This window comes from Osmia bicornis, chromosome 1, assembly GCF_907164935.1.
Source record: "Osmia bicornis bicornis chromosome 1, iOsmBic2.1, whole genome shotgun sequence".
Lineage (NCBI taxonomy): Eukaryota > Metazoa > Arthropoda > Insecta > Hymenoptera > Megachilidae > Osmia > Osmia bicornis.
In genome coordinates this window covers 11,282,050-11,294,687 of record NC_060216.1, presented here as the reverse complement: position 1 = coordinate 11,294,687, position 12,638 = coordinate 11,282,050, and the positions used below count along the sequence as shown (strand labels likewise).

Genomic DNA, 12,638 nt, shown 5'->3' with positions numbered 1-12,638 from the left:
ATAGGCGCAACGCTACGTTCCCCGTAAGAGAAACCAAAATCCGGCCCAACAAAGCATTACAAAGGTGAACAGAAAGATAAACCGCATGTTAAGATCTGGTCTACTTACGAAAATGACACTGTTGAGCCTCTCGGGCAAAGTACGTACTTTCTAGGACACACGTCTCACGCATTATTATTAAGGTAAATGATGCTAAATATATAGCTTAGAAGAGTTAAATACTATGTAAACGAGTAAATAGGGCTTGTTTCTCAGGGTGGGTGGTAGGAAGTACGGGTGGCTGTAAGGTATAGGTATAGACGGGTATACGCACGATATATATTTAGTATATATCCTATAGAAAGGTATAATATTACGTGTAACGTAATATAAACGTACTATGTAACGTAGCTTGTTAAGTAATAGGTACATTGTAAATAGGTCTCTTTGAAGCCGCTGATAATATGTATACATCGTGGAAAATGTTTCGTTTCTCTTTCTCTTTATTTTTTCTATTTATTTCATTTGAATCCTATAGAAATTGTTATTCATTAATACGAATTGATTAATTACGAAAGAGACGGATGAGATGTTCCACGATGAAATACCTAGAATATATTCTAAACTAACGATATTATAGTGACTTCCCAAAAAGCTATAGTTAACTAGTAGTCTCAATGGTAGGAACGTATACATAGTATAGTAATTTGTTAAAAATTATATTCGCTCTAACTAATTCAAACCTAGTTTCACCTAAAAAAAGTCTCATTAAGTAACTAAGGTATCGTAACAACACAAATGTTTACCTAATTACCTAGATATGTATATATATATATGTATAAATAGAAATATAGATATGCTCCGATATGTATAATCTGTAGTTCTATTACAAAAACTAGAAGGTTGTAATGCGGCTCTCACAAAATATATCGATATCAATATCAAATACTATATTGCGTTTACCAAATACGTAGATACAAAACAATATATATATATAATATGTATATGTATATAATCTTCCGTTATCTAGAATGGATCATATATATAGATAGAATTTTTTTGTTTCATCTCCCTTTTCTTCTTTTTAGGTACGTCTTGTATATTCATATAATTATACATGTTAATATACGTAAATGATTACACTATATATATGTATATAAATTCGCGCGTGCATTTATATACATAGAGATAGCGCTTTGATTTCGCGTCCCCTTTTTTCTCTAGAATTTTATTTTTCTTCTTATTTATTTCTTTTTTTTTCCTTTTGATATTCTATCGTACACGCGTACACCGGAGTACGTGGCTGTTACGTTCGATATTATGAAATTTCATGAAATTCATTGCGAAAAATACTCTGAAAGGCGCGACGAATGAGAAATGCTTATCGCCGACCATTTGCCGCGCGTTCTCGACGCGCTATCCGCCTTCACCATTCACGGATTATTTATGCCTCTCGACATATCATCTCGTGAAAATCAGAAATTCACCTTCTTCTGGGAATAATACACGGCGTGCCGCTACCTGGGAATGTATTCTCTCTTTATTCCTCCCCCGTACTCGTACCTTCCTTTCCCATTTCCTTTTTTTTTTTTATTCTCATTTTTGTTGGGATACTTGCAATCTACGATCTCGACGACGGGCGCCCTCGCTCTCGAAATCGAGCGAACAACCTTCACTTTTGCGCTAAATAAAGCGTAGGACCTCGACGAAGATCGATTTTCAAGATTTTATTTTCTTCTATTGCCAACACCATCACGTTCCCGCGAACAACGAGTGCTACCTTAAAAATCTCCAATTCCTAAGAGTTTCTCTAAAAATCTACGAGTCAATTGACAATGTGTTGTCACGAACGCGAGTCGTTCCAGGCAGAAATACGTATATGTTCCGATCGTCTAAATGTCCTAACGTGTTTACGTATCCGTCTGATTTTATTCTATTTTTTGATTATTTCTCCTCCTCTAAACAGAGATACTAACAGTTCGATATTTTATAAGGTCTCGATGATTGTAAGTTGCAATCAGGGTGTGTTTTTGATTGTCTTTTTGCAAGCACTTGGCTATTCTACTCGATACTTTGAATGATTTTGAATTGTATCCTAGAGATACAATGAGATTAATTTACAGAGAGGAGGAGTGATTCTTGGAAAAAATATGTTCGATGTATCTGGTCACCGAAACGAACTCGTTTGCGTCTCTACAAATTTGAACACGTCCTTTTATTGTCCTACCATTTGTCTAGTCAACTAGAAAATCACTACCAGTCTTTTGCGATGCGTTTGTTTCGTTGCTATTAATACCTACATCTTTGGCTACGAGAAAAATCAGGCCGCATAGGTGACTAATCAAGTTCTCACGAACGTACCTATGATCAACTACTGCTACTAGTTTATATCTCTTTTTTTATCTTTCCTTTTGTCTTCTCACTACGATCACAGTTGTACTGAACTGAGCTTCTCAAGCAGTCTCGCGGGAATTCGCCTATTCCCACACTCGGATCCCGGAAATATAAAGGAATGATTCCGTCTAAAGCTACCGTTATTGCACTTCTCGATATGTTCTCGATTTGCCGTCCTGCCGAGTCGGAAATCAACTGCAAAACAATTTACTCTAATACTTTCTCGAAACCGAAGGCGACGAGTCTTAATCGAGGAATGTTCGATGTGCCGTGAAAGGCACGTGATATCTCGTTCAACGTTACAAACACGATTTAAATAATATTTACAAATAAATACTATACAGTTAAAGACAGAAACGAAATATCGATAATCATCCAAACTATACGAACTTCCATTCACAAACCATCGAATTACATCTCTCAATTCTGAACGCCCTAAAGAAAGACTTACTAAAAGCATCTAAGTTTCCAAATTTGTACCATCCTTAATTTTTGGCACAGTTTAATCGAACATCGCGACGTTCATTCCTAACCCAGACGTGACCGTACCGAAAAATAAAAATAAAGAATGTCCTGCATTCTCCCTAAGTCCACAAACTGAAGGTTAACGAAACGAGCAAGAAATTGTAAACGAATCGCGAAGAACGGAAAGAATACTGTCGATCATACCCCTTTACGTGGAACAGACTACTGAGGCCTGGAAAGGGGCGTGAGTATCGTAGGTCATAGACCGATCGTTGGTATCGGATGGTAAACGGCACCCATGTCGAGACCCTGCACTCCCAACAGGTCGCTCATGGAATAAGTGAGTGTGGCGGCCCGAGATGCTGCTGCGGCCGCGACCGGATGAGGCCTGTAGGAGGCCGCGGCCGCGGCCGCAGCCGCAGCAGCGAGTGCCCTCTTGACATCGTAGACAGCGGCGGTGGTAGCCGCTGCGGCGGCCGCAGGTGCGGTTGCGCCGGCGGCGTACTGATAGGTAGCGGCCGCGTTCGGTGCGGCGGTAGCGACGATCGGGGCGAGCAAGTGGTGGTGGGATGTGCCGGCGGAGGCTGCTGCAGCTGCATGTGCAGCAGCGGCAGCGGCCGTCGGCAGGGGATACGGCGCGTAACGATAGGTGGTGGGAGTGGGTGTTGCGACCATCACCAACTCACCGTATGCGCCTCTGTTGGCCGCTCGCGTCTTCGCCAGGTTCGTCGGGAGCATCACTTCCTTCGGCTGTGCTTTCTTGCACTCGACCTTGAAATTCAAGACAGACCTGTGAGTGAGTCCTGTACGACCACTGTAGATTCGCTCTGGAATTATCAGGTTCTGGATAACGGCGGGAAATGATGTTTAGGATAGGGGTAATATTTCGAATGGAGTATCTGAGATACAAAGATGTATAATCGTTGCCGTTAGATAATAAGGAAACTAGTCATGTTCGGTATGGATACCATCATAAGATTTCAAATCGATCTTTCAAATTTATCAGTTTAATACAAACAGGGGTTGTTTTATACCGGCAAGTGGCGAATGCCTGAGGAAAGCATTGTGATAGTAGATTACTGACAGAATCGAGATCGTCTAGGCGATGGATTTATAGGTAACTAGAAGTGGTATCCGGTAAATCCTTGATCGACGACGAGAGAATTTCAGTGGAGGGGTTGACGACAAACAGAACTGTCTATTACCGTAGGACTCGTGTGATCTCTACTATGACGGACTTTCCAGTACCCGCTTGTCGTCTTCTACCATATGATCTATGGGACTAGGCTGCGGTGGTGCGCGTGTAAGTGTGTTCCACGTGCGTGCGTGTCAAACGCAAATAACCACGACAGCCCTTCTCAATTATACGGAAAATTAATTCCGCTCGACGCCGTATCCGCAGACGGAAAGCGGAAGGCAAATACCGTTTGATACCACCTCTGTGGGCACGTGGTAGGGAGAGAGTACTCTCTTCATTAAACAAACAGGCTTTGTTGGCTGACTAGTGACTCACCATTTTATTGTTGATTTCGTGGAAATGAATCTCGCAGACTTTGTCGACCACGTCCTCGCTTTGAAACGTGACGAAGCCGAAGCCTGAAACAGAAAGAACAGATGTACATTAATAACAGATAATTTATTTTATTTTGTTCAATAATTCTGAAACATAGAATACTCAAGGGGTTGTTAAAATATAATTACATCAAAATAATTCCAGATATTAAAGAGTTAAAATTAATCAAACGAAGAAGGTGATCGGACGAATCTCTTTCTACTGAAAGTCGTTTCGAATAAAATGGAAATTATTTCCAGTCAGCGCTTCGGTGATTATCAGAACGAAACGGAATCTTGACCGACACGTTAAATACGTCGCTCGATCCCGACGAACGACTCTTTATTCGGCGTAATTCGTCGCGTTCAAGAACGTCCGAGTTAACGTAACTTCCACGCGTTCTCTGCCACCAAGATAACTATCCCGACGGATCTTCCATTAATTCAGCCGAGTCGGACGAGTTTCGTTTCCTTGCCAACCCTTCTCGCTGAGTCCCGTTCCACTCGAACGCGGTCTAAGCATTTCTGCTCGAAATTTATTTCGCTCGAGGAGGAGGAGGAACAAGAGAAAGAGAAGGACGGAGCAGACGATGAGCCGGCGAAGAGTCATAACTTAATCAAGCATCAAGGGTTATTAAAAACTTTGCATTGGTCTCCAGGTGTTTTAATCTCGCCCTCTTCGCTCCGCCGACCACCCTTCGCGTCGCCTCCTACGCCACGAATCTTTCTCCTTTTCTCTTTCTCTCGCCGGGCATAGTAATTCAAGCTCGAGTTCTCCGCCAGCCGAGCGAGTTATACGAATCCAGCGTGCGATGTCGCCTAAGATAACCGGTAGGAGTTAGTGCTTCCGTGCTGAAGCGGTCTACCAGCGAGAAAGCGAGCGAAACTACGCCGGCTGACTCGTAATTAAACACAGCCGATGGATACCAGAGTTGAATGCGAGTCGACAGCTCGCGATTCTTCGAGCGTTCTCCTTCTCTTAAATTTTACACCGGAAATGGATAGGGGTGGCCTGAATTAAATTACGCTAGAACGAGCCGCGCACGACGACACGGCCGTCCAACAGTTTGTTCCTGTAATTAACGTCGATCGATCTTAATTTACCTCCTTATTTATTTACGCTGATTTATAGGTAAACTGATGGGTATCAAAATTTGCGTGGATAGAAATATATACACCTTCTTTTCGTGTTACTTGTTAAGAAAATTAAATAAAATGAAGAATAGCAGATGCCATTTCGCTGTAGATAAAATAGTTACATCTTCCTCAAATATGGTATTTTATAATTCGGTCGTTCCACTTCCATGCACCTTATTCGCCATCATAAATTTAATATCTCATATCCAGCGTAAAATACGTATAACCTTGTAAATGATGTAAAATTAATTGACTCGTAACTCAAAGGGAGGCCGGTAATAATAACTGAGAAACGCAATATAAACCTAATGTAGGTATAAAATTAATTAAAGGAAGAATGCACAGATTGGAGCACCCATTGCTTTCAATATCGCCGAAACCGTGCAAGGTTAATCAACTTACATCCAACAGAACCGCTGCAATGATAAAACATCAAATACACCTTTTCATTCGATTATCAAGAATTGTACTTTGCTTTCAACTGTCATTTTTTACAATTCAATTTTTCTTTCACAGAACCCTCTTTATCCGAACGTCCTTCGCCCTCTGCAAGCACCTCTTTGTCCACAACTTACACTGTCTACAGTTGCCCCGACCGTCAAGCTGTTCCACCGGCATGAAAAGCGCCAGTGATTAAGTTATAAACTTGGCAAGACGTCCGTTTGAGCGAAGAAGGGGCATACTTCATTTATGTAATTTATAGTACTCTGCCAGTCGGCTAACTCCACGGAGCCTGAGCACTCTCCTTGCACAAAGGCTTCCTTCGTCCTGACACCGGTAACATTTAACTACTTCCTGTTCGTGTCTACCGGGCCTGCACACAGCGTATGGGCGCGAGGATCTACCAGAGGCGATCGTTCAACGTTACCGATATTATTCGTCTTTTAAAGGGCGCTCTAATATCCTACAGGATATTACGAAGTCGTCCTCCTTTAAGAGGTATTAAAAAGTTACGACTGAGACTTTTCAAGCCGGGCCCGCGCCGTGCCGTTCGTCCGTTTCTCGCGTGTGGAATAAAGTTGGCGGCCGAGCGGTATGCAGCCTACAATGTATGCGAAATATCGCATGAATTTATGATAGAACCGGCACCGCGTCTACTTGGCCACGCGAAATGAAATTACATTGTCCTATAAATTCCATTCCGTGGCAGAAAGTTCGACGAGGACGTTCGTTGGAACGCGAGGACATTTTCGAAAACGTTCCTGACAGGGTGTCGTTTCGAGGTAGCAAGAGTGCGATTCGTGTTTCAACGAAATAACTTGATACCATGCTCGCGACGAGTCCTAACGCTCAGTTTTACGCTTTATGGAATATTATTATCATCCTTCGGGAAATATCGACACGATCGGACGTTTATTTTTATCATTCAGCCACGTGTCGCTGGAAGCGCCTCGTTCAAGGATGTTTTTAAGATCCCCCAGGCAGGAAAAGGACCATTGACTGAACCTTATAGGGTGGTAAGGTCAGTACGGTCAGCGATCTGCGAGGGGTCCAATAAATTTTGAAAGAAAAACTGGCTGCCGAGTTCGAATTTTCATAAGGGGATTTATTTTCGTGGTGGCGGGCTCTCGAAAACTCCATCCTCGTATCAAGGAGGTAAATGCTCGCCAATCGTCTATGCGAAGGGTTCAAAGAGGGAAGGAGATGGTAAAAGATGCGTGCTCAGCTGCCTGACCCCTCGTCGGACGCCAGATGCGCTCATTTCAATAAAAAACACACCCCGAAATATCCTTTGCTCCATCCCATAGCTGACCCCTCTTATCCTCTTACCTCACGAAACTTCCTTAAATGATCCATAAACGGCCCCGTCCGTGTGAAATTACTGTAGACTTCTGTCTGTTATCTGACTATTTCGCGTCACCTTTTCCTACCCTACTCGGAAAATTATGGCTAACTTTATCAACTCGAGGAATCGAATGGAAATATATTTCGGTCAGTGGTATATTTTCAGGATTTAGTTGCAAGCCCTTTCCGACTTAAGATAGGGGGCTACAATCCCCCAGTACTTTCAAATCTGCCATTCATAAACTAGAAAAAAGAATTGTTAAATAGCATTAATATAGAGTTCGTATCATGAAAAATATTGCAAGTGCTCTGAGGATGATGACTTTTACTTCCTTTCAGTAATCACTTGAATTGTCTTAATTATTTTTCAACATTGCGATCTCTATTCTTCCAGCAGCAAAATAGTTCTTCAAAACTAGGTCCAACTCACAGGTCTGGACGAATCGTTTCCCAAGAAGAAATCCAAGTGAAAATATTGTTCATCGTCGTTTGGGTGAAGGCACTCGGTGAAACAACCCTTCGAATCTGGCGACGAAGTTGGACGAGTATCAGCGACTTTCGTTTTAGGGTTAAATTCCCTTGACGAGAGGAAAAATGGAACTTGATGGCTCCAAGTGGCAGGCGTTGACGGAAGAGAGCAATTCTTCCCTGTTCATCGGCCTTTCGTCTTGCTCCATCCCCCGTTCACCGCGTTAACTCCTTCTCCTTCGTCATCCCCATCCCTTTTTCACCCCACGATTCTCGAGCATAATGCGACCCCGCCATTGTACCAGTGGCCATGTTAACGTTTAAAAGCCACGCTGCCGTTAAGCGCGTTTCAGAATTTTACCGTCTATTGAGAATGGTAAAAGGTTTCTTTCAAAAGGCTCCGACTGCCAGAACGATTTGAAACTTGTAAATGGATACGGCTTAAACCATCGCTCTTTCTCTCGATCTCGTTCCATCTCTCCACCACCTCTGTGTCCTACCTGTTAGATGGCCGACGTCTCTGAACGTTTGTTTGACTCCGTTAATCCGACCACGACACGATTATCACCGAGTATCGTCGCATTTATGAATTTTACCGGATCTTCGCGGAGAACGATAGAACGACTTTGATGTCGGCTGCCCTCAGCAACAGGCTGAGTGGATCTCGTCGTCGAGTTTACGATTGTACCAGATTTATACGTCTAATTAAATTGAACGCGGGACGAAGGTCGTAATCTATTTCACAATTTTCTTTGAGGCGAACGTTTGCCAAGAATTGGAAGAAATATCTGCGATACAGTGCAGTGTCTTTTAAGAGCAAAGGTAAGGGTAGTCGGGCGGCGGACCATAGAGAGAGCTCCAATTTCAATTTAATTTTGTATTTCATTTAATTTCCATTTCTTAAATTTCACACTGTTCCTTTAAAAATTATTCTTCCAATATTAAATATTAAAGAGCGAAAAATATCTAAAAGTTATTATAACGTTGAACGTATAATTTGTAATTATTTCAATTGAATTGTTGAGGATAGCAATGGTAAGTACCAAATTTCCATTTCAAGGGGACATCGTTCGCACCGCGTAGATTGTCTCCTCGCGTAATGTCGTGATTATTATAGATTGATGATCGTCCTGGATTATTGATTAAGCAGTTTAGGCGCGTACTACCCAATTACCGATCGCAGTGCATGCCAATAAATCAAGAGCACGATCTACGGGTGCAGAGGCAATTTGTACGTCACCCTCCAAACCCCGTCTTGCTCCGAAGCTAATCGCTTCACGGCAAAGCGAAGATGGCCAAAGTTTCTGCAACAGTACTCACGCCGGAACGATAACATCGTTTCCGACCGTGTTTTCTTCGAGTTGGACGCAATAACGACCGGTGTAAACTGCAATCCTATACTAGAGAACCGATGGTTATCGTTGGAAAGTTTGTTCATAGATATACAGTCGTTAATTGCCTCTTTCGAAGTACACTGCTTGGAACTGGATCGTAGCTGCAACCGTTAGTGATCGAAAAGAAACACGAATCTCAAGAAGCAAGTAGAACTATGTCACGATTTTACGAATTAAATGTAACAAAATTAATAAAGATTAAATTTCAAAGAATTCATCAGTTTTGTAATTTTTCGAAATTTCAAGCACATCCCTCTGATTGATGATGAAAAAAAAGAGAAAAACAACAATTTGGAAGTTTCAATCGAAAAGCAATTAAAAAGTACGCTTTTGGTATCAATTTTGGAAGCAGCATGTTCCCTGTTACCCTGGATGTCGATTAAAATGAATAAACCACGATCCGATTTAGCGGCACGCCAGCCACTAGATGCTCGTGGACCGTTTTCCAATCCTTCGATTAGTTGCAACTGGAATTTCGCAACGTTAGAATTTCCAGGCGCTCGTTAACGGTCGCTCCAATCGCAAATTCGCGATCGCGAATTTCCGGTGCACTTGCTCGCGCTGATGCTCGGTGTACCGGGATTCGCGCCGGATTACCGGGACGGACGTGCTCCCTGTTCCTGACCAAACTTTCCGCGTGATAATGCGGGAAAGCTGACGTTAATTTTACGCCGGACACGTTAGGATGCGTAATTGTTATCGCTCGAACGGCGGGGCTATTTTCGATTGCATTAGCCCTGGCTCCACGTTTCAGAGAAAATATCCAGTATGTCGTGTAATAACCCAATAATTACTCAAATACAACATACAGTAAGTTATAAAAGTATTCATACTCATTCCATTAAAAATTCGTTAACATAGAATATTCTTAATAAAAAAAATACAAATTAAATATTTTTCTAAATTCTATAGAAATGTTATGCAGCAAGAATTTTTGGCACAAATATTCCTTGAGAAAATTAATTTTAAACATTCGCTGCTACTATGTCATCCTGCGAAACTTTCTTTTCGCGAAAATCAATGTTGACAACTCGCCAATAACATTTCTCTTCCAAAACTTCCTTCTCGAGTAAAATCAACGTTGAAAATTCGCCAGTAACATTTTTCTTACAAAACTTCTTTCAGAGACAATCACCGTTGAAACATACTAATAACATTTCCTTCGCGAAATTTGCTGTCTGGAAACTTGAGTATGATTCCAGCGAACTGGTTTTACGTTTCTACATATGTATTTCTAAATTTACAAACAATCTGCCATTTTATTTTAGTATATCCCAAAATTATAAACACCTTCTTTCCGTGTTCTAAGCCGACGATGATAATAGCTTGCTCCGATATTCATATTGCAGTATTCATGTAATCCAGCCGCCGGAAGCGTTATTCTGTCAGACGCGGTCTCAGTTCGGTTAAGTAACGAACATCAACTTGTTGATTTACAACGGCAGCCACGAAACTGTGGTTCCGAGGCGTTCGAACTCTCTCGGTGAGCCGTCGCTTCCTAATGGCCATCCTAAAACTCCAGAACACCGATGCTTCACCGTTTCAACTCGAGTTACATCGAGCGATCTCGCGCGGCGTTTACAATCCTTTGAACACCCGGTTGATGTTTTCGTCGAGTTTGCAAACTCCTTTCACCGTTCATCTCCGATTTTTCTTTTCTCGCTGACTTGGCGAAAAAAATCGTGAAAACAGGTCGATGGGTATCGAACGTGCTCGCGCATTCTTTGTTGCACATTTTCAGCGATTAAAATATCTATGAATATTCAACCGTGCAACGTTATATACAGGTTTATTCCAGTTTAGCTTGTAATCGTTGGATCGGATCAATAACGTTCGATCGTGTGTCGCAATTCTGTGGAAAATCAGCTATTTTACGAGTTAATTGCAAACAAAGGCAACGGTAATTAGGTTAAACGACAATGTTATGCTAAAATCGTTGACTCGTTATCAGAGGCTCGTGGTGGCAAAGTTCGCCGAACGAAATGGCGAGAACTTTTTGATTCTTCCTGTTTCGAAAGATTCTCCTGGCACGGTTTAAGTAGGACCCGCTCTGGATTATCAATGCTAATCAAGGCGTTAATGCGACTTTTATACATCGAGAAGAATACGGTGCAAAAGATGGCACGACCGAGAAGTTTTCCCACAGTTTAGCCCAGTTTTAAGCGGTGTCGTTCCATTATTTTATATACACCGAGCCGTCGAACTTTTAGCTTCGCCGTGGCTTTCTTGCCCGATAATACTCGATAATGGAGCGACTCGATTAATTATTTTAACATCTTTTCGCTGGAGTCAACGAGCAACTAAATTGAGTTTAGACCGAAGGCTCTAAATATTCCCGAGCATTATTGTGTCGATTAAAAAGGAGTTGTACTATCAACTTTTACGGTTTTATTTTAATTATTGGAAATCTTAAAATACAGTTTCTAAACTTTACAGTTTCTACTTATACAGCTGGTGAAAAGTTGAAAAATTATATAAAATTTTTTGTTGGGAGTAAACAAGATTGTCACGCGAAAAGTCGAGGAAACAAGAGAAACAGGCGAAGGAATTTAATTAATCACGGTTAATTAGATGTAAGCTTCTCGGCTTGATTCGGGCTCCTTTTTGCCGTACAGCTGACAGACTTCATGAGAGATACGCGAAACTGCAAACTGCACTTTACCACGTTTTGCAATTCGCTTAGCATGCAGCTTCGCGTTGCCATCAGCTGGCTGTTCTGTCTTATACTTCCGTCTTTCGTCTTCTCTCGACGAGCTTCATCCCCCGTTTCTCGTGCGCAAAGCAGATTAAACGAACGAACCAAATTGAGGTACTTAAGTCGTCAGAAAGCAGACAGGGATAGAAAGAGAAGGATAGATGAGGACAGAATCGAGCGAGATAGAGGAAGATTAGGCGAAACTGTGCTTTTAAGTCGAGCTGCTTTATGAATAGATTCGTCTGACGCCCGAAACTTCAACGTCTCATCGCTAACGATCAAACGAGACAAGAGAAAGAACTTAGGAATCACTAAACCACATGCTGCGCCAACTTTACGCCTCGATGAGGCGAGTTTCGAAGCGTAAACGCTTTGAAAGATTATAACCAATTCCTTCGGTTAATGAGTCATTGTAAAATTGCTATTCAAGTTAAAATTTAATTTTAATAACTCTATTCCTAAATTCTATATCATTATTTTCCATTGTTCCAATGATTTATCTTTGCTTTTACTAAAAATATTTCAAAACAAAATATTTAGTGTATACATTTTTTAAATTTAAAGTTAAATATTATATTCAGAACTCCCCCTTAATTTTGAAATAGTAAAAGAATAATATTTAATACACCAACGCTGTCAAATATTCCCTTATAATTCTAGCAAGTAGTATAGATCAATAATTCCACTGACACCGCCGTTGAATAGTCTTTTACATTTATCAGCTCTAATACCAATAAACTTATAACTTTATTTCAAGACATATAATTAAC

General features: G+C 41.4%; 1 protein-coding gene across 7 annotated transcripts in view; it reads right to left on the bottom strand.

The window, feature by feature from the left end:
- The window catches only part of LOC114871951 (RNA-binding protein Musashi homolog Rbp6), a 616,561-nt gene that overhangs the window by 39,764 nt on the left and 564,159 nt on the right, over window positions 1–12,638 (bottom strand). For all 7 annotated transcript variants that reach the window (XM_029178578.2, XM_029178581.2, XM_029178585.2 and 4 more), the window contains 2 exons: window positions 4,352–4,434; window positions 3,525–3,609 (listed from right to left, as the gene is read on the bottom strand). In XM_029178578.2, coding sequence (XP_029034411.1) covers window positions 3,525–3,609; window positions 4,352–4,434 — 168 coding nt within the window. The remainder of the gene's footprint in view (window positions 1–3,524; window positions 3,610–4,351; window positions 4,435–12,638) is intronic.